Below are 18,383 nucleotides of genomic sequence, written 5' to 3' on the forward strand. Positions count from 1 at the left end.
TGATGGGAGGGAAGGGTTTATTTTGGCTTACAGTCTTGAGGGGAAACTCCATAACAGCAGGGAAATGTGTGGCATGAGCAGAGGCTGGACATCACCTCTGCCACAGCAGGTGGCAAGCAGCAACAAGAGCGTGAGCCAACACTGGCAAGCTAGGGGCTAATAAGCCTGAAGGTTCACTGCCGAAGCACAGCTCCAGCAAGGCTCCGCCTCTCAAATTGCTACCAGCTGAGGAACCAAGCATTCCGAATACATGAGTTTATGGGGGACACCTAATTCAAACCATCACACCCCCACTTTGTGCATCTGGCTTTATGTGAGTACTGGGGAATCAAACTTAGGCCATCAAGCTTTGCAAGCAAGCACCGTAACCACTGAGAAATCTCGCCAGCCCGTGACTCTTTCTTTATTCGTCAGTTATCTGTGCATGTTGGTGGTGCTGGGGGTGGACTCAAAGCCTGACGAGTGCGGGGCCGGCAGCAAGCCTCTGCCGCTGAGTTACAGCCCCAGTCACTTCATGTTCATATGAATTTAACAGTGGCCTAGACAGCAGGCAGAGGTAAGTCATTATGTCACACCACGTCAGCGGGCAGAATTGGCTGAGAGGTGGCTCCCTGTATCTCCCAGCACCACCCTGTGAGCCCTCCCGGAGCACCATCCAAGCTGGGAAAAGGGAGGATACCAAGGTCCCTCCCAGCATTCACAGTACCCAGAGCAGACTGGGCCGGGGGCAGCCACGACTGGACAGCCCAGTCATTTCTGTTCCAGAGGTCTCTGCGGTGCGCCTGAAGTCCAGGTGCCATCACGGCTTCTGGAAGATAGTCTGCAAAATGACCTGCAGCAGAAAGAGAGGACAGGAGAGACCAGAAGTGGATGGCAACTGATGATGACGGTGACACAGGCCACTTTCTTTCTGAGGCTGTTAGGTTTTATGAGTGTTTGCTTTTGTGTAGTTAAAAGAAAGAGGGGGGGCTGGAGGAATGGTTTAGCAGTTTAGGCATGTGCCTGTGAAGCCTGAGGGCTCAGGTTCGATTCCCTAGTACCCAGGTAAGTCATATTTGCAATGTAGCTCATAGGTCTGAGTTTGTTTGTGGTGACTACAGACCCTGACACGCCTATTTTCTCTCTCTGTCACTCAAATCAATAAATGTATTTTAAAAAAGAAGGGGGGCTACAGAGATGGCTTAGTGACCCAGGTTCAATTCCTCAGTACCCACATAAGCCAGATGCACAAGGTGACACATGCGTCTACAGTTTGTTTGTAGTGGCCAGAGGCCCTGGTACACCTATTTTCCCTCTCTCTCTTCATATATGTGTGTGTGTGTATACATATACATATATACATATATATATATATATATGGAGAAAAGATATATACATCTTTTTCTCTTTCTCAAATAAATTAATACAATAAATGTAAAAAAAAAATAAAAGGCAAGAAGTCAGGTATGAGCCAGGCATAGTGGCACACACCTTTAATCCTAGCACTTGGGAGAGAGAGGAAGAAGGATTGCTATGAGCTCAAGGCCACCCTGAGACTATATGGTAAATTCCAGGTCTGTCTGGGCTAGATTGAGACCCTACCTCAAAAAACCAAGGAAGCATAGCTCCTGCCAAGGTGGCCACGGCTATGTGACATCCTGCCTGGCAGATCCCTTCCCACTGCATAAGAGGGACTACAGGAAGCCTGAATGACATTTGATTCCCATGTCAGGGCCTAGGGACCCCAATCTTCAGGAAGTGGCAACTCCAAGCAGCCCCCTCACCCCCCTTGTGTGTAGAGGTGATGTGATGGACCCACGCTGATCACCGTAAAGGGACTGCCGCTGGTGTTAAGAGCCAAGACCCACCTGGATGAGCACATCACCCTCTTGGGTCAGATTCTCAATGATATCAAAGTGATCCACATCCCGCACTTCCTGTAGTGAGGCCTTCCACCCTGCTTGGTGCAGTATCTGGACGGAGAAACAGAGGAGGGTAGACAAGGACTGTAGGGAAGGAAGGGGGACTCTCTGAGTGCCTGATGCCTGGCAGATACTCATCTAACATTTGTTGAATAAATAACTGTCTTGGGGCTGGAGAGATGGCTTAGCGTTTAAGGCACTTGTCTGCGAAGCCTAAGGACACAGATCCAATTCTCCAATACCCATATAAGCACAAGGTGGCACATGTGTCTGGAGTTTGTCTGCAGTGGCACTCCAGAGTGTCCATTTTCTCTCTCTCTCTCTCTCTCTCTCTCTCTCTCTCTCTGCCTCTTCCTCTCTCTTTCTCAAATAAACAAATAAAATAAAATAATGGCTGCTTTGATATGGTGGCTTGAATATAAAATGACTCTCATAGGCTTGTTTGGATATTTAATCCTAAACTGGTGGCTATTCTGGAAGGTTGTAGAACCTTCAGGAGGTGGAGCCTTGCTGGAGGAAGTGTCTTGAGGTTTGTAGCTTAGTGGCTGTTCTCTCTCTCTACTTCCTTCCTGTTGATGTGAGGCTGGCTTCCTACAGAGGTCATGCTTCCTGTCTTGAGGAACTCTACCCTCTGCATAGACCAGCTGAAATCAACTCTTTCCTTCCCACACGTTCTCCTGGCCGGGTATTTGATCCTAGCAATGAGAAAGGAACCGGTACACTTAGGATCCACTTGGGCAAAATATCATGTATTGCAGTCTGGTTCACATTGCTGGTAGAAATCACCCAACCAAGAGCAGCTTGTGGGAAAAAAAGAGATTTATTTTGGCTTACAGGCTTGAGGGGAAGTTCCACAATGGCAGGGAAAAACGATGACATGAGTAGAGGGTGAACATCACCCCCTGGCCAACATAAGGTGGACCATAGCAACAGGACAGTGTGCCAAACACTGGCAAGGGGAAACTGGCTATAACACCCATAAGCCCGCCCCCAATAATACACCGCCTCTGGCAGGCGTTACTTCTCAAATCTCCATCAGCTGGGAACCTAGCATTCAGAACACCTAAGTTTATGGGGACACCTGAATCAAAGCACCACATCACGCTTATAAGAAGTAATAAGTAAGTACACTTATTAGAGCAGTAAGGATGGACCCCAGGGCCTTGTTTGCACTCAGCAAGTGTTCTACCACAGAGGCAATTTTCGAATTTTTTCTTTTTTTTTTTTGATTTTTCAAGATAGAGTCTCACTCTAGCCCAGGCTGACCTGGAATTCACTATGTAGTCTCAGGGTGGCCTTGAACTCATGGCAACCTCCTACCTCTGCCTCCCAAGTGCTGGGATTAAAGGCATGCACCACCACACCTGGCTTCAGCTTTAGAAAATTTTTATTTTATTTTTTGTTTTTTCGAGGTAGGGTCTCACTCTAGTCCAAGCTGACCTGGAATTCACTCTGTAGTCTCAGGGTGGCCTCGAACTCACAGCAATCCTCCTACCTCTGCCTCCCCAGTGCTGGGATTAAAGGTGTGAGCCACCACTACCAGCTTCAGCTTTTGAAAGTTTGAGACAGGGTCTCTGTGTATTACTCAGGCTGGTTTTGAGCTCATTCTGTAGCCTGGGCATACCTTGACCTCATGATCCTCCCGCCTCAGCCTCCTGAGTAGCTAGGACTACACGCGTGCATCACCCGGACCAGCTCACAGGGCAAAATAAAGAGAAAGAGGACTGGAATATCACATGACCCTTGGCCTTCAGCCACAAGCTGGTGCTGGCGGTACCTGATAGAACTCCCTGGCCTGCCGGTGGAATTCCGGGGAGTCATGCTGGCCCACAACCACGAGCACGGGGCAGGCTGGATCCGCAGGCTGCGCGGGGGCCTCCTGCAGGCGCCGCTGCGGGCTGTTTCTCTGAGCATCCTCTCTTGTGGGGGAGGGGGCAGTCAGGACAAAGGGATCACCACCCCTCTACCCCAACCCCCCACCCCCCGCCCCGCCTCAGGTGGGTGAGGGAAAGGAGGGCAAACTACTCACAGCGTCAGGTGGAGAGGGTCATTCTGTGAGGTGGACAGGATGGGTTCCAGGTCATAGATCCCACTCACCAGGAGAAAGCCTGTGAGGGGGAGTAACTCAGAGCCAGGTGCCAGGTGGAGCAAGATGGGACCAGCCCACCCTGGAGGCCAGAGTGGCAGTACTGGGGCTGGGCACGGGTGCGCAGAGAGGAAGCCAAGAAGGTCCTGTCCCTTCCCCTCTGGGCAGAACACTTCCAATCCATTAGCATTTGGTCAGCTGCCAACCCTAGAACCCTTGGGAGGGTGAGGGCCACCCAGCCAGGCCATGTTCCCACAGAAACCTTGGAGGTTAGGTGTGACACCGTGCGTGGTCCAATTGGCCAGAAGCATCATGGAAGCCAGGTGAGCCCCCGCAGAGTGTCCACACAGGTAAATTCCCCTGGGATGCATCAGATAGCCGGTTGGTGTCCGCTTTTCCCAAATCATCAGGAGTCCCAAGTTACCTCCGGCTCCACAGCAATATCTGCTGCCCTCCACCCACCACGTCCCGCAAGAACTCCGGCAGCCACACCTACTTGTTGCTGGGGTACCGCTTCTGCAGAAACGCGACACTGCGGGTCACCTGGTCCACCATCTGGTCCAGGGTGCCTGAGCAGACAGCAGAGCTGGGTCAGCACCCTTCCCCACAAGTCCCAGTGGCTCTCAAAACTTCAGCTGCCACCCTTGTTACCTTTGGGCGCAACGTCATAAGCCACTATCACCACAGCCACTCCCTGGGCCGTCAGCGGGTTGACCATGAAGGCTGATTCGTCTTTACTGTGGGAAGACAGAGGCGGGAACAAGGGGAGGCTACTTGCCCATGCCTCTGCTGCCATGGGATTCTGGGCACGCCGCATGCCAGATGTCCCACCACTCGGAGCACTGGGAGGTGAGTTAAGAGGGCGGGCTCTGTCCTCACCATATCATAGTAGTCATGGCCACTTGGAGACTTTATTTAACCTATAAACCTGATTCTCTCACCAGTAAAATAGGAACAATGAAGTCACATTGAGAGCTTGGCATGCAATAAGTTCAGCTATTAAGATAAACACGTTTCGGACTGGGAAGATGGCTACATAGTTGACTGCTTGTGCCAGGCATGGTGGCGCACGCCTTTAATCCCAGCACTCAGGAGGCAGAGGTAGGAGGATCGCTGTGAGTTCGAGGCCACCCTGAGACTACATAGTGAATTCCAGGTCAGCCTAAGCTGGAGTGAGACTGTACCTTGAAAAACCAAAATAAATAAATAAATAAGTGAGGGGGGAGGCTGGAGAAATGGTTTAGTGTTTAAGGCGCTTGCCAACAAAGCCAAAGGACTCGGGATTGATTCCCCCCAAAACCCACGTAAGCCAGATGCACAAGGGGACGCATGCATCTGGAGTTTGTTTGCGGTGGCTGGAGGCCCTGGCTTGCCCATTCTCTCTCTTTATCTCTCTCTGCCTATTTCTCTCTCTCAAATAAATAAAGAAAAGTAAAAATTAAAAAAAAAAAAGTGCTTGCTACACAAGCATGAGGACCTGAGTTTAATTCCCAGCACTCACATTAAAAAAAAAAAAAAGCCGGGTGTGGTGGCACACGCCTTTAATCCCAGAACTCTGGAGGCAAAAGTAGGAGGATCGCTTTGCATTCAAGGCCATCCTGAGACTACATAGTGAATTCCATGTCAGCCTGGGCTAGAGTGAGACCCTACCTTGAAAAAACAAAGCAAAATAATAATAATAATAATAAAATAAATGTTGGGCTGGAGAAATGGCTTAGTGTTTAAGGCACTTGGCCATGAAATCAAAGGAACCAGGTTTGATTCTCCCCAGAACCCATATAAACCAGATGCAGAAGAGGGCGCATACATCTGGAGTTTTGTTTGCAGCAGCTACAGGCCCTGACATGTCTGTTCTTTCTCTCTCTGCCTGTTTTTCTCTCTCAAATAAATAAAGAAAAACAATAACAAAATTTTTTTTAAAGCGTGCTTGCTACATAAGTATGAGGGCCTGAGTTTAATTCCCAGCACTCACATTAAAAACAAAACAAAAACAAAATAAAAACTGAAGCATGGCCAGGTATGGTGGCACATGCCTTTTAATCCCAGCACTTGGGAGGCAGGGGTAAGAGGATCGCTGTGAGTTCAATGCCACCTTGAGACTTCAGAGTGAATTCCAGGTCAGCTTGGGCTAGAGCGAGACTGTACATTGAAAAACCAAAAATAAACAGGTAAGTAAATTAAGCACAGCTGTGCATGTAGGTAAATCTAGCCCTGAGGGGGCAGAGTTAGGATGCTGGTGTGGTGGTTTGAATCAGATGTTCCCCAGAAACTCATGTTTTAAATGCTTGGTCCCCAGCTGGTGGCAATTTGGGAGGTGGAGCCTTGCTGAAGGAGATGTGTTGCTGGTATTTCCCAGCTAGCATCGAATGCAGCCCACTTTGCAGTCGTGATCCCCAGTAGATGGCAGCTTTGTTGCTGCCTTGGTGGGCATGGGCACCAATTGCTTTTGTAATACGGTAAAAATGTGAGCTAGCACTTCTGCATTTATTTTCATTTTTTAACATGTATTCAGATTGAGAAATATGATTTTAATGTTTTAATCTCATGTAGTTTGTTTTTAATTTCAAGCAAAATCTTATTGTACTTGAATGTGCTCTGTTTTGTTAGCACACGTAGACTTGCTGTAACTGCTCATGTCCCAGGATGTACGTTCTTTCTATGAAAGAGAAAACACTAATCTTAAATTATACCCAGCAATGTTTCTGGTATCCTTTAAGAAAAGTTAATCATTTCCTTCCTTTCCTTGTGCAGCATTTAAAATGACCCCTTGAAAAAGTGAGTGTTTTAATGAGACTTCCTAGGAAGGGATGCACTGTAAAACAAAAGTATTCTTGTAACTCAGTTTTGTGAAAGGTGAAAACTACTATGTTTTAAAGTATACTTTAGAAGGTCTCTTCAAAACAGTCCTGTATTTGAACTCTGTTCATAGTTTTCTTTTGAACAGTTTAGACAAAACTGCTGGAAATTAACACAATTTCCTGCATTAAGCTGAGACAGTATATATACAGCCTATACAGTTTCATAGCTCCCTCCCCATTTGTGTATTGGTGACAGTGGGTATAAACAGCCTGAAAGTGTATGCATGTACCATAACATCTAGACTTAATATATTGTGGAGTATTCCATAACCATTATGTAGAAGGCAGGTAAGAATTAAAAGGGTTTAATTTCCTAGAAAGAAAATGGAAAAATGGTCATTTTTAAAAAATAAAGTTTATTAGATCAAAAAGATAATAAAAAATTTTATTTAGAGAAGAGAGACAGAGATAATGGGCCTGCCAGGGCCTCTGGCCACTGCAAATGAACTTCAGATGCATGCACCACTTTGTGCATTTGCCTTTACGTGGGTACTGGGGAATTGAACCCGGGTTGCTAAGCTCTATAGGCAAGTGCCTTAACCACTGAGTCTTCTCTTCAGCCCTGAGGGTTGTTTTTTTAAACATGAGCTCTGGGGACTGAACTCATGTCCTCAGGCTTGCAAGGCAAGCACTTTACTGAGTGAGCATCTCTCCTGCCCTACATTTCTGCTTTGGAAGTCCAAGCTCCTGACAGTTTGCTGCAGCCGCCCTGGGAACAAGGGCAGACCAGGGAGAAGTAGATCTTTTTCTCCAGTCACTCGAACTCCCCACTCACCTTCCGCTCTGCCAGTACCCTCCATGGATAAACACGAAGAAAGGCAAAGCTGTAACAGAAAACGGCTCTGGGTAAGGCCACCACCTGGCTGGCCCTGCTGCTGACCACCAGCCCTGACAGGCTCACCTGCCGATGTCTTGTCAGGAAAGTAGATGTCCAATTTCTCCCCTTCACCAAGCCCATAGGGGACATGCAGCTCCCTCTTCCTGATGGCCCGGGCCTTCCTGGTGGCTGCCCCAAGAAATAAGACAAGTCAACTCTTTTTAAAAAAATATTAATTTTATTCTTTTTTTTCTTTGGTATTTTTGAGGTAGGGTCTCATTCTAGCCCAGGCTGACATGGAATTCACTATGTACTCTCAGCGTGGCCTCAAACTCACAGTGAGCCTCCTACCTCTGCCTTCTTTTTTATTTATTTGCAAGCTGAGAGGGAGAGAGAGACACAGACAGACAGACAGACAGAATGGGAGCACCAGGGCCTCTAGCTACAGCAAATGAACTCCATATGCATGTGCCACTTTGTCCATCTGGCCTTACATGAGTTCTCCAGATGCACGAAGTATCTGGAGCTCATTTGCAATGACAGGAGGCCCTGGCACACCCACACCCTCTCTCATTCTCTCTCTGTTTGCAAATAAATATGCTTTTAAGCTGGGCATGGTGGTATACACTTGTAATCTAGCACTCAGGAAGTAGAGGCAAGAGGATCAGAACCTCAAAGTCAGCTACATAGTGAATTTGAGGCCAGCCTGGACTACATGAGACCCTGTCACAAACAAACCAACTAACTGGGAAGGATTCATCCAGGAATGAGATGGGGCTTCTGGACCTCTGTGTGTGTGTGTGTGTGTGTTGTTGTTGTTGTTGCTGTTGTTTTGCATTTTTTTTAGTTTTGTGAGGCAGGGTCTCACTCTGGGCCTCAAACTCCAAGCCAGCTGTGATGGTGCACACCTTTAATCACAACAATCAGGAGGCAGAGGTAGGCGGATTACCATGAGTTTGAGGTCACCCTGAGACTACACAGTGAATTCCAAGTCAGCCTGGGCTAGAGTGAAACCCTGCTTCGAAAAACCAAAAATCAAACAAAAGTCCTCCTTGTGATTCTCCTACCTCAGCCTCCCAAGTGCTGGGATTATATCCCCCACTGCCCAGGGATAAATTCTTGGGGTTTTCCTCAAGGTTTTGACACTCTGAGTTGTCATCCTATAAATCCAGTTTTGGCTCTGTAATAACAAGGCTTATCCTTGGGTGTCTCATTGCTGCCCTTCTACCTTGGGGTTCACACTCTGGGGGAGGCTGTGTGTCACCTGATTGGCTCACCCCAGCTGCAATCCTGCCTGCTACCCAATGAGCCACCACCCAGCTGAGGTGCTCTCTCGCTCTCAGCGTCAGTGGAGTTTTTAATAAGCTGAGACTCATATGTGTTAATGAGCACCCACAGCAGCTTTGTTTCCATTGCTTTTCAATGTAGAACAGAAAGTGCGGTTTAGCACCGCAAAGTCTGGTCCATCCAGGCAAGCTGTTAGAACTGCCTTGATGAAATCACTGGATCTTGATCAACCCTTCTGCTGACGAGCCCGAGGCACACACCACACATTTGGCATTGGCAGTGTGCTCAAATGAAAATGCATTTCTGGCCTGGAGAGATGGCTTAGCGGTTAAGCGCTTGCCTGTGAAGCCTAAGGACCCCGGTTCAAGGCTCGACTCCCCAGGACTCACATTAGCCAGATGCACAAGGGGGCGCATGCGTCTGGAGTTCGTTTGTAGTGGCTGGAGGCCCTGGCGTGCCCATTCTCTCTCCCTCTCTCTATCTGCCTCTTTCTGTCTCTCTCAAATAAATAAACAAAAACAAAAAAAATTAGAAAATGCATTTCTGGCCTGGTAAGATGGCTTAGTGGTTAAGGCATTTGCCTGCAAAGCTGAAGGACCTCCGTTCCATTCCCCAGGACCCACATAAGCCAGATGCACAAGGTGGCGCATGCGTCTGGAGTTTGCAGTGGCTGAAGGCCCTGTCACACCCATTCTCTCTCATTCTCACTCTTACTCTGTGTCTGCCTCTTTCTCTCTCATGTTCTCTCAAATAAATAAATAAAAATATTTAAAAATATATTTTTACAAAAAAGAAAGAAAATGCGTTTCCCTTCTGGCCCAGGAGATCTGTTTCTGAGAGCCCTTCCTCCAGGTGCTTGCACCTGCATAAACATGTTCCTGGCGGGGTTGTATGTCACAGCCCACAGCCCACGTGTGGACACAGCCCGGAGGCCTTTCACAGTACGTCTGCAACCCTAAAAGAACCCTCCCCAGATCCAACGTGCTGGCCCCTTGGTTGTATACCTCCACCCTTGAGAACTGTGAGGAAATAACAGTTCTTCTATGTGAGCCCACGGGGGTTAGGTCATGACACCCTTAGGTGACCAATCCTAGCACCCAGGACAGATCTTGGCCAAGGGGTGTTGAGATGGGATGTCTGTTGTACCACTCATGGCTGTTAAATCCAGGGAGAAGCAGGAAGGGCAGAGAGGGGTGTTGCTGCCTTCCAGGGACAAGAGAAGATAGGACCAACAGGGTGTCTCAGTGCCTGTGGCGAGGACAGCCCTTCAGAGAGGCAGGGCAGGAGAGCCCTAAGGAGTCCTGCAGATCACATGGGCTTTCTGAGGGAGGCGCTGTGGACAGCGATAGGGTGATGGGCAGGGCAACTGGCTGGATGAATGGAGGCTGGAGGACCTGACGCGCCCACTTCTTTAATGATGCTTTGGGGTTGGAAGGCTTTGTTTGTTAGTTTGCTTGCTTACTTGTTTATTTATTTATTTGCAGTGCTGAGGGATTGAACCCAGGGGCTGGCACATACAAGGAAGCCATCTACTACTGAGTTACATCCCCAGGCCTTTTCTTTTAACAGTTGTTTTATTATTTTTTTTTTAGGTGATTTCATCTTTTTTTTAAATTTTTATTAGCATTTTCCATAATTATAAAAAATATTATTATTTATTTGCAAGCAGAGAGAGATAAAAAGGAGAGACAGGTCCTCCAGCCACTGCAAATGAACTCCAGATGCATGTGCCACGCTGTGCATCTGGCTTTACATGGGGACTGAGGAATCGAACCCAGGCCCGCTAGGTATTGCAGGCAAGTGCCTTAACCACTAAGCCATCTCTCCAGCCCCCTTTTGTTTTCTTTTGAGACACAGTCTTTTTCTGTAGTCCAAGCTGGTCTAGAATTCACTCAATAGCTCAGGTAAGCCTTGAATTTATGACCCCCCTGCCTCAGACTCTGGGATTACAGGAGGGGGCTTCCCTGCCCAGACAAAAAAAGAAATAAAGCCGAGAGTAGTGGCATGCCTTTAATCCCAGCACTGAGGAGGCAGAGGTAGGAGGATCACTGTGAGTTTGAGGCCAGCCTGAGACTATAAAGTGAGTTCTAGGTCAGCCTGGACTACAGTAAGACTCTACCTTGAAAAAAAAAAAAGACAGAACAGAACAGACTACAATAAATAAAAAATATGGGATGCTGGAGAGATGGCTTAGCAGTTAAGGCATTTTCCTGCAAAGCCAAAGGACTTCGGTTTAATTCCCCAGTACCAATGTAAACCACATGCACAAGTGGGCACATGTGTCTGGAGTTCCTTTGCAATGGCTAGAGACTCTGGCATGCCCATTCTCTCTCTCCCTCTTTCTCTCTCTCAAATAAATTTTAAAAAGATAAAGTTTTTTTGTTTTTTGTTTTTTTTTTTTTTTGAAAAAAGGGTTGGGGAGATAGCTTAGCAGTAAAGGTCCTTACCTGCAAAGCCAAAGGACCCAGGTTTGATTCCCCAGGACCCAAGTAAGCCAGATGCACAAGGTGGTGCACACATCTGGAGTTCATTTGCAGCAGCTAGAGGCCCTGGTGCACCCATTCTTTCTCTTTATCTCTCTTTCTTTGCTTCTCTCTCTCTCAAATAAATATGAATAAATAAGTAAATAAAAATGGTTTCAGTGGCTGGGCATAGTGGTGGATTGCTATAAGTCTATCTGACTTCTTTCACTCAGTGCAATGTCTTTGAGGTTCATCTGTGTTCCAGCAGAGCACAGAACCACACTCCTTTTTGTGGCCAGTAATATTCCGTGGTTTATTTATCCTTCGAGTCAATGCACCCGAGTGTTGTTTCTGCCTGTTGGCTCTCGGGAACCATCCAGTCAGCATTGGCAGGAACAGAATCCTTGCCCGGCTGAGCTGCGCATGTTCTAAGCCTTGCCTTGGTTCTCAGGTCGTCACGGGCCAGCAGCAGACATCGAGGGCTCCTCACCACATCCAGCCAGCTCGGCTCGGCTCGGCACTCGTCCAGGGCTGGCTACTAGGAAGTGGTTGGAAATGGACGTGGTGGTGTGTGCCTATCACCTCAGCACTTGGGAAGTGGAGGCAGGGGCATTACTGCATATCTGAGGCCAGTGTGAGCTACAAAGTGAGCTTCGGGTCAGTGAGGGCTGCAGAGTGAGACCCAGTCTCAAAATAAAATAAATTAAGTACAGCCAGGAGTGGTGGTGCACGCCTTTAATCCCAGCACTTGGGAGGCTGAGGTAGGAGGATTGCTGTGAGTTTGAGGCCACCCTGAGACTCCATAGTAAGTTCCAGGTCAGCCTGGGCCAGAGTGAAACTCTACCTCAACCCCCCCCCCCAAATAAAATAAATAAATAAAACAAAAAACAGATCTGGTGGCTGGAGAGATGGCTCAGCAGTTAAGCTGCTTGCTTGTAAAAGACTAATGGCCCAGGTTCGATTCTATTTCTCAAATAAAAAAATATTTCAATTTATTTTATTTTGCTTCTTTTCATGTGTGTGGATACAACAAACATATGCCCACCCATCTAGTTTTGATGTGGCTGGCTGAAGCATTGAACACAGACTAGATGGCTTTGCAGCAAGCACCTTAAACCTCTGCGCTGTCTCCCTAGCCCCACTACTGTTTTTTCTTTTATTTTTAACTTCTCAAGGTAGGGTCTCCCTCTAGCCCATGCTGACCTGGAATTCACTCTGTATGTAGTCTTCAGGGCGGCCTCGAACTCACAGCAATTCTCCTACTTTGGCTTCTCAAGTGCTGGGATTAACGACATGCACCACCATGCCTGACCTTAAAAATTTTTTAAATATTTTATCAACTAATTTGCAAGGACAGAGAGACAGAGATAGAGAGAATAAGTACCTCCACGGCCTGTAATCACTGCAAATGAATTCTAGATGCATGCACCACTTTGTGCATCTGGCTTAACATGGGTACTGGGGAATCGAACCCTGGCCATTAGGCATTGCTGGCAAGTGCCTTAATCACTGAGCAATCTTCCCAGACCCACCTTCTTCTTCTTCTTTTAATGGGACGAATGGGTTTATTTCAGCTTACAGACCCAGGGGAAGTTCCACTGATGGCAGAAGAAGCTGGCTCCCGCTCATAAACCCAAGCAGAGACCACCAGCGGCCAGCGACACCAGGAAACAGTATCAACAGGCAACCAGCAGGATCCCCAAGCACAAACCTTTCTGCATACCTTTGGGCTGGAATTCAGATTCACCCCTCAAAACACCTTTGGGCAGACCCCAAGATCCACCCCCAGTGGCACCTCCTGTAGCCCCCCACCTTCTTTTTTGAGATAGGGTCTCTCTTGTTGGAACTGGCCCACAAGTTTCCTGATTCTCCTGGCTCCGCCTCCCACTGACACAGGCAGGTTGGGATCACACACAGACACATATGCTACCCTTCAACTGACTAGATGGGTGCTGAGAAATTGAACTCAGAATGACATGTTTGCAAACAAGTGCCTTTAACCGTTGAACAATCTCTCTTGTTCATGGAAAATAATCTTTTTTTTAACCTTATTTATTTATTTATTATTTTTGTTTGTTTTTTCAAGGTAGGGTCTCATTCCATCCCAGACTGATCTGGAATTCACTATGTAGTCTCAGGCTGGCTTTGAACTCATGGCAATCGTCCTACCTCTGTCTCCCCAGTACTGAGGTTTAAGGCAACCATGCCACCATGCCCAGATTAATCCATTTTTTTTTCTTTTGAGACAAGGTCTTATGCATCCCTGGCTGGCCTTGACCCCCAATTCTCCTGTCCCCACCTTCTGACAGCTCAGATTACAGATATATACTACTACAGTAGGCCTGGAAAAACAATCTTTCACAGAAACAAACATCAGCTCACTTAGGGCTGAGGATATGGCCTAGTTGGTAAAGTGCTTGTTTATATGTATGAAACCCTAAATTCTATCTCTAGAACTATATAAAACTAGGTGTTTGGAAGGATTTTTTGTCGTTGTTGTTTGATTTGTTGTTGCTTGAGGCTTTATCTCATTCTAGCTCAAGTTGACCTGGAACTCAGAGTGATCCTCCTGCCTCAGCCTCCTGAGTGTTGACATTAAAGGCATGAACTACCATGCCAGGTGTTTTTTTTTTTTTTTTTTTTTTTTTGTAATCTCAGGTCCATCACCCATAATACAGTTTTAACTAGGTAAGGGCTTGTTTTGCCTACCTCTGTACACTCAGGACCTGTAAGTGCATCAAAGAAAGTTAAGTAATAAGTGTTCAGATAAAACAGCGCAGGGTTGATTAAATATCCAAATGGGGGGGAAAAAGTGTTTTGGCCCCTACCTCACACCATACACAAAGATAAGCTCCAGACGAATTTCAGATAAGACAGTAGGCTTGCAGAAAAGCAAATAGGTCTTCATGGTTCCAAAGTCAGCAAAAACTGCCTTGCCTGAACTGCACCCCAGAAATGAGAGTTAGGAAAGAAAATCAGAGCCACGTGTTGGGGTGCATGCCTGTAATCTCAGCACTTGGGAGGCTGGGGTATGAGGGTGTACAATTTTAAGGCCAGCCTGGGCTATACAATGAGCCCATCTCAAAAAACAAGAGGCCCAACTTCCAGGTAAGATGGTGGCACACCAAAGCAGCCTGGGGGAGAAATAAACAGAAACACGGCAAAATACACTCTCCTACTGAAAAGAGGAGGTGGACAGTTGTTATCAACTACAGCAGAGAAGCAAGACAGACCAGGAAACTGGCCAGGATCCCGCTGAGGCACCAGCAGCCCAGATCCGCAAGCCTGCCCTTGGGGCGGGGCAGGCGGCAGGAGCAGAAACCAGGTGAGGGATTTCCCACTCTCATCAGCCTCCTTGCAAAGGCAAGAAACCCGAAAGGGAAGCCAGCAGGGACCAGCTGAGCAGCTGCTAAAGGAAATTCAAACGGGACCAGCTGAGCAGCTCCGGGAGCACTCCGGCACCCTGCAAAGTCTCCCATTCCCGACGGTCAGCGCCCCCCCCCCCACCCCCGCTCAGAGAGAGATCGAGGTGGGCGCTCAGCATGGGTGAGACTGGGAGCCATCCAAAAAGGTAATAGGGCCTACTTATTCAGAGCCAGATACACAGGCCTGCACTGGAAGTGTTAATCTCTTTCCATGTCAGGAGAGTTAATGTATTACATTTGACTGACATATTCTTGGTTGGCTTTACCCTTCTCAAATAAACTGTATTTTGGTGTGGACTACTGTTACCTTTGACGATTCCTGATCCTTAGGGCCCTTATCTTTTTCTTTTCTTTTTTTTTAAATTTTTTGTTCATTTTTATTTATTTATTTGAGAGTGACAGAGAGAGAAAGAGGTAGAGAGAGGCAGAGAGAGAGAGAGAGAGAATGGGCGCGCCAGGGCTTCCAGCCACTGCAAACGAACTCCAGACACGTGCACCCCCTTGTGCATCTGGCTAACGTGGGTCCTGGCGAATCAAGCCTCGAACCAGGGTCCTTAGGCTTCACAGGCAAGCACTTAACCACTAAGCCATCTCTCCAGCCCATCTTTTTCTTAAGTCACTATTGGGGGCAGGCACTGACTGGCCCCAGGCTGACTTGGAATGGGTTTTGGACTAGAAATCTCAACCTCTTAGTTGACAGGAGTAAGGGTGTGGGGCTTTGGCTTTACTAGATTATCCATTAAGTTTAACCCCCACGCTTGTATAAATACTCTGCTGGTTTTGATTGAACATCTATATTGCTGAGTTGATTTTTGGAATTTTCCAGTAACTTGCTTCACCCAGTCTACTACAATACTTGAATAGCAGGCAAACTCAACACCTAGGGTCACTGCTGCTGTTTCCCTTGGGGAATAAAAGCTACACCTAGCCACGTATGGTGGCACACACCTTTAATCCCAGCACTTGGGAGGCAGAAGTAGGAGGAGCACCATAAGTTCAAGGCCACCCTGAGACTACATAGTGAATTCCAGGTCAGCCTGGGCTAGAGTGAGACCCTACCTCGAAAAAAACAAAAAAACAAAAAAGCTACACCTGACACCTTAAACTCCTACTCTAAAGATATATAAAGTTGGATTTATACAGCTAAGAGCCTTGCAAGTAATTATAAAATCCAAGCACCAAATTAACTCAAGAAGCAAAAACAACTCTACATTATAATACAAGAAACACAAAAAATATCAAGACAGTATAATCCCACCAAAAATTATAAATCCATCAGAAATGACCTCCAGTGAGACTGCTTTAGATAAAATGCCTGACAAAGATTTCAAAAAATGATCTCATACACACACACACACACACACACACACTCAAAGAAATTAAAAAAATAAATCAAAGGAATCAAAGAAGAAAACCAACTCCTGAAGGAATCCCAAGAGAACACAGGAAAACAATTTAATGAAATAAGTAGGTCAATGCAGAATATGAGAAAGGAAAGAGAAATAATAGAAATACACCAATCAGAAGTACTAGAAATGAAAGCTAGAGTAAGCCAAACAGAAACCTCTGTAGGAAGTCTCACCAGTAGAATGGATTGAGGAGAGGACAGAATATCTAAACCAGAAGACCAGGTGGCAGATGTAATACAGTCCAACAAAAAGAATGACAAACTGATAGGAAGGCATGAATGGGAATTTCAGGACATTCAGGACACTATGAAGAGATCAAACATAAGAATTCAGGGCATAATAGAAGGAAAAGAAATTCACTCCAAAGGCATAACAAGTATTTTCAACAAATCATAGAAGAAAACTTCCCCCAGGTAGGGAAAGTGATGCCAATCTAGGTACAGGAAGCCTATAGAACAGATTAAATCAAGAAAGAACCTCTCACCATCATATTGTAATTAAACTACAAAACACACAAAGCAAAGAAGATACAGTGAAAGCAGTTAGAGAGAAAATCAAGTTACCTACAAAGGCAAGCCCATCAGGATCACAGCAGATTACTCAACACAAACTTTTTTTTTAAATTATTTATTTATTTATTTGAGAGTGACAGACAGAGAGAGAAAGACAGATAGAGGGAGAGAAAGAGAATGGGCGCGCCAGGGCTTCCAGCCTTTGCAAACGAACTCCAGACGCGTGCGCCCCCTTGTGCATCTGGCTAACGTGGGACCTGGGGAACCGAGCCTCGAACCGGGGTCCTTAGGCTACACAGGCAAGCACTTAACCGCTAAGCCATCTCTCCAGCCCTCAACACAAACTTTAAAAGCCAAAAGGGCTTGGAATGATGTATTCCAAGTTCTGAAAGATAACAACTGTCAACCAAGGTTACTTTATCCTGCAAAGCTATCCAATAAAATAGGTGGGGAAATAAGGACATTCCACAACAAAAGCAGGCCAAAAGAATATATGAAGACAAAACCAGCTCTACAGAAAATATTTGAAAGGATCCTTCATACTGAAGAGAAAGAAAAGCACACATATAAGGAACCTGGAGAAAACAAACCATACTCAAATACTAGTTAATGCAAAAAAGCAAAGGTAAATCGGAGGAACTACAAAACAAGAAAAATGGCAAAAAATAAATATACATCTTTCAATAATAACTCTTAATATCAACTGCCTTAATGCCCCAACCAAAAGACACAGGTTTGAAGACTGGGTTAAAAAGCAGGATCCAGGCTGGAGAGATGGCTTAGCAGTTAAGGTGCTTGCCTGCAAAGCCAAAGGACCCAGGTTTAATTCCCCAGGACCTACATTAGCCAGATGCACAAGGGGGTGCATGCATCTGGAGTTCATTTGCAGTAGCTGGAAACCCTGGCACACCCATTCTCACTCTTTCTCTCTCCCCCCCCCTCTTTCTCTGACTCTAATAAATAAATAAAAATAAATAAATAAAAAGCAGGATCCTTCAATTTGTTGCCTCCATGAAACTCACTTTTCCATAAAAGATGTACACTATCTTAGGGTGAAAGGTTGGAAAATGGTGTTTCAAGCAAAGGGGCCTGGAAAACAAGTAGGTGTTGCTATCCTAATATCAGACAGGGTTATTGTCTATGATTATGGAAGTTGTCAATAAAAAGTAAATTTAGGGCTGGAGAGATGGCTTAGCGGTTAAGCACTTGCCTGTGAAGCCTAAGGACCCCGGTTCGAGGCTCGGTTCCCCAGGTCCCACGTTAGCCAGATGCACAAGGGGGCGCACGCGTCTGGAGTTCGTTTGCAGAGGCTGGAAGCCCTGGCGCGCCCATTCTCTCTCTCTTCCTCTCTCTGTCTTTCTATCTGTGTCTGTTGCTCTCAAATAAATAAATAAAATAAAAAATTATTAAAAAAAAAGATTTAAAAAAAAAAAGTAAATTTAAAAAAACAACAAGAATAGAGGGGTTGGAGAGATGGCTTAGCAGTTAAGGTACTTGCCTGCAAAGACTATTGACCCAGGTTCAATTCCCTAGGATCTATGTAAGCCAGATGCACAAGGTGGCACATGCATGTGGAGTTTGTTTGCAGGGGCTGGAGGCCTTTTTGCACCCATTCTCTATATCTGC

General features: G+C 46.4%; 1 protein-coding gene across 3 annotated transcripts in view; it reads right to left on the reverse strand.

The window, feature by feature from the left end:
* The window catches only part of Afmid (arylformamidase), a 25,497-nt gene continuing 7,114 nt past the window's right edge, over window positions 1-18,383 (reverse strand). Inside the window, exons 3-11 of one of the 3 annotated variants that reach the window (XM_045159126.1) lie at window positions 7,747-7,851; window positions 7,621-7,669; window positions 4,639-4,724; window positions 4,484-4,556; window positions 4,250-4,347; window positions 3,931-4,009; window positions 3,679-3,820; window positions 1,848-1,952; window positions 1-832 (exon numbers count right to left, since the gene is read on the reverse strand). In XM_045159126.1, the coding sequence (XP_045015061.1) occupies window positions 800-832; window positions 1,848-1,952; window positions 3,679-3,820; window positions 3,931-4,009; window positions 4,250-4,347; window positions 4,484-4,556; window positions 4,639-4,724; window positions 7,621-7,669; window positions 7,747-7,851 (770 nt within the window). In that variant the 3' untranslated portion in view covers window positions 1-799. The remainder of the gene's footprint in view (window positions 833-1,847; window positions 1,953-3,678; window positions 3,821-3,930; window positions 4,010-4,249; window positions 4,348-4,483; window positions 4,557-4,638; window positions 4,725-7,620; window positions 7,670-7,746; window positions 7,852-18,383) is intronic. The other 2 variants (XM_045159127.1, XM_045159128.1) reach the window with 2 other exon arrangements.

The sequence above is a fragment of the Jaculus jaculus genome, chromosome 9 (genome assembly GCF_020740685.1).
Source record: "Jaculus jaculus isolate mJacJac1 chromosome 9, mJacJac1.mat.Y.cur, whole genome shotgun sequence".
NCBI lineage: Eukaryota > Metazoa > Chordata > Mammalia > Rodentia > Dipodidae > Jaculus > Jaculus jaculus.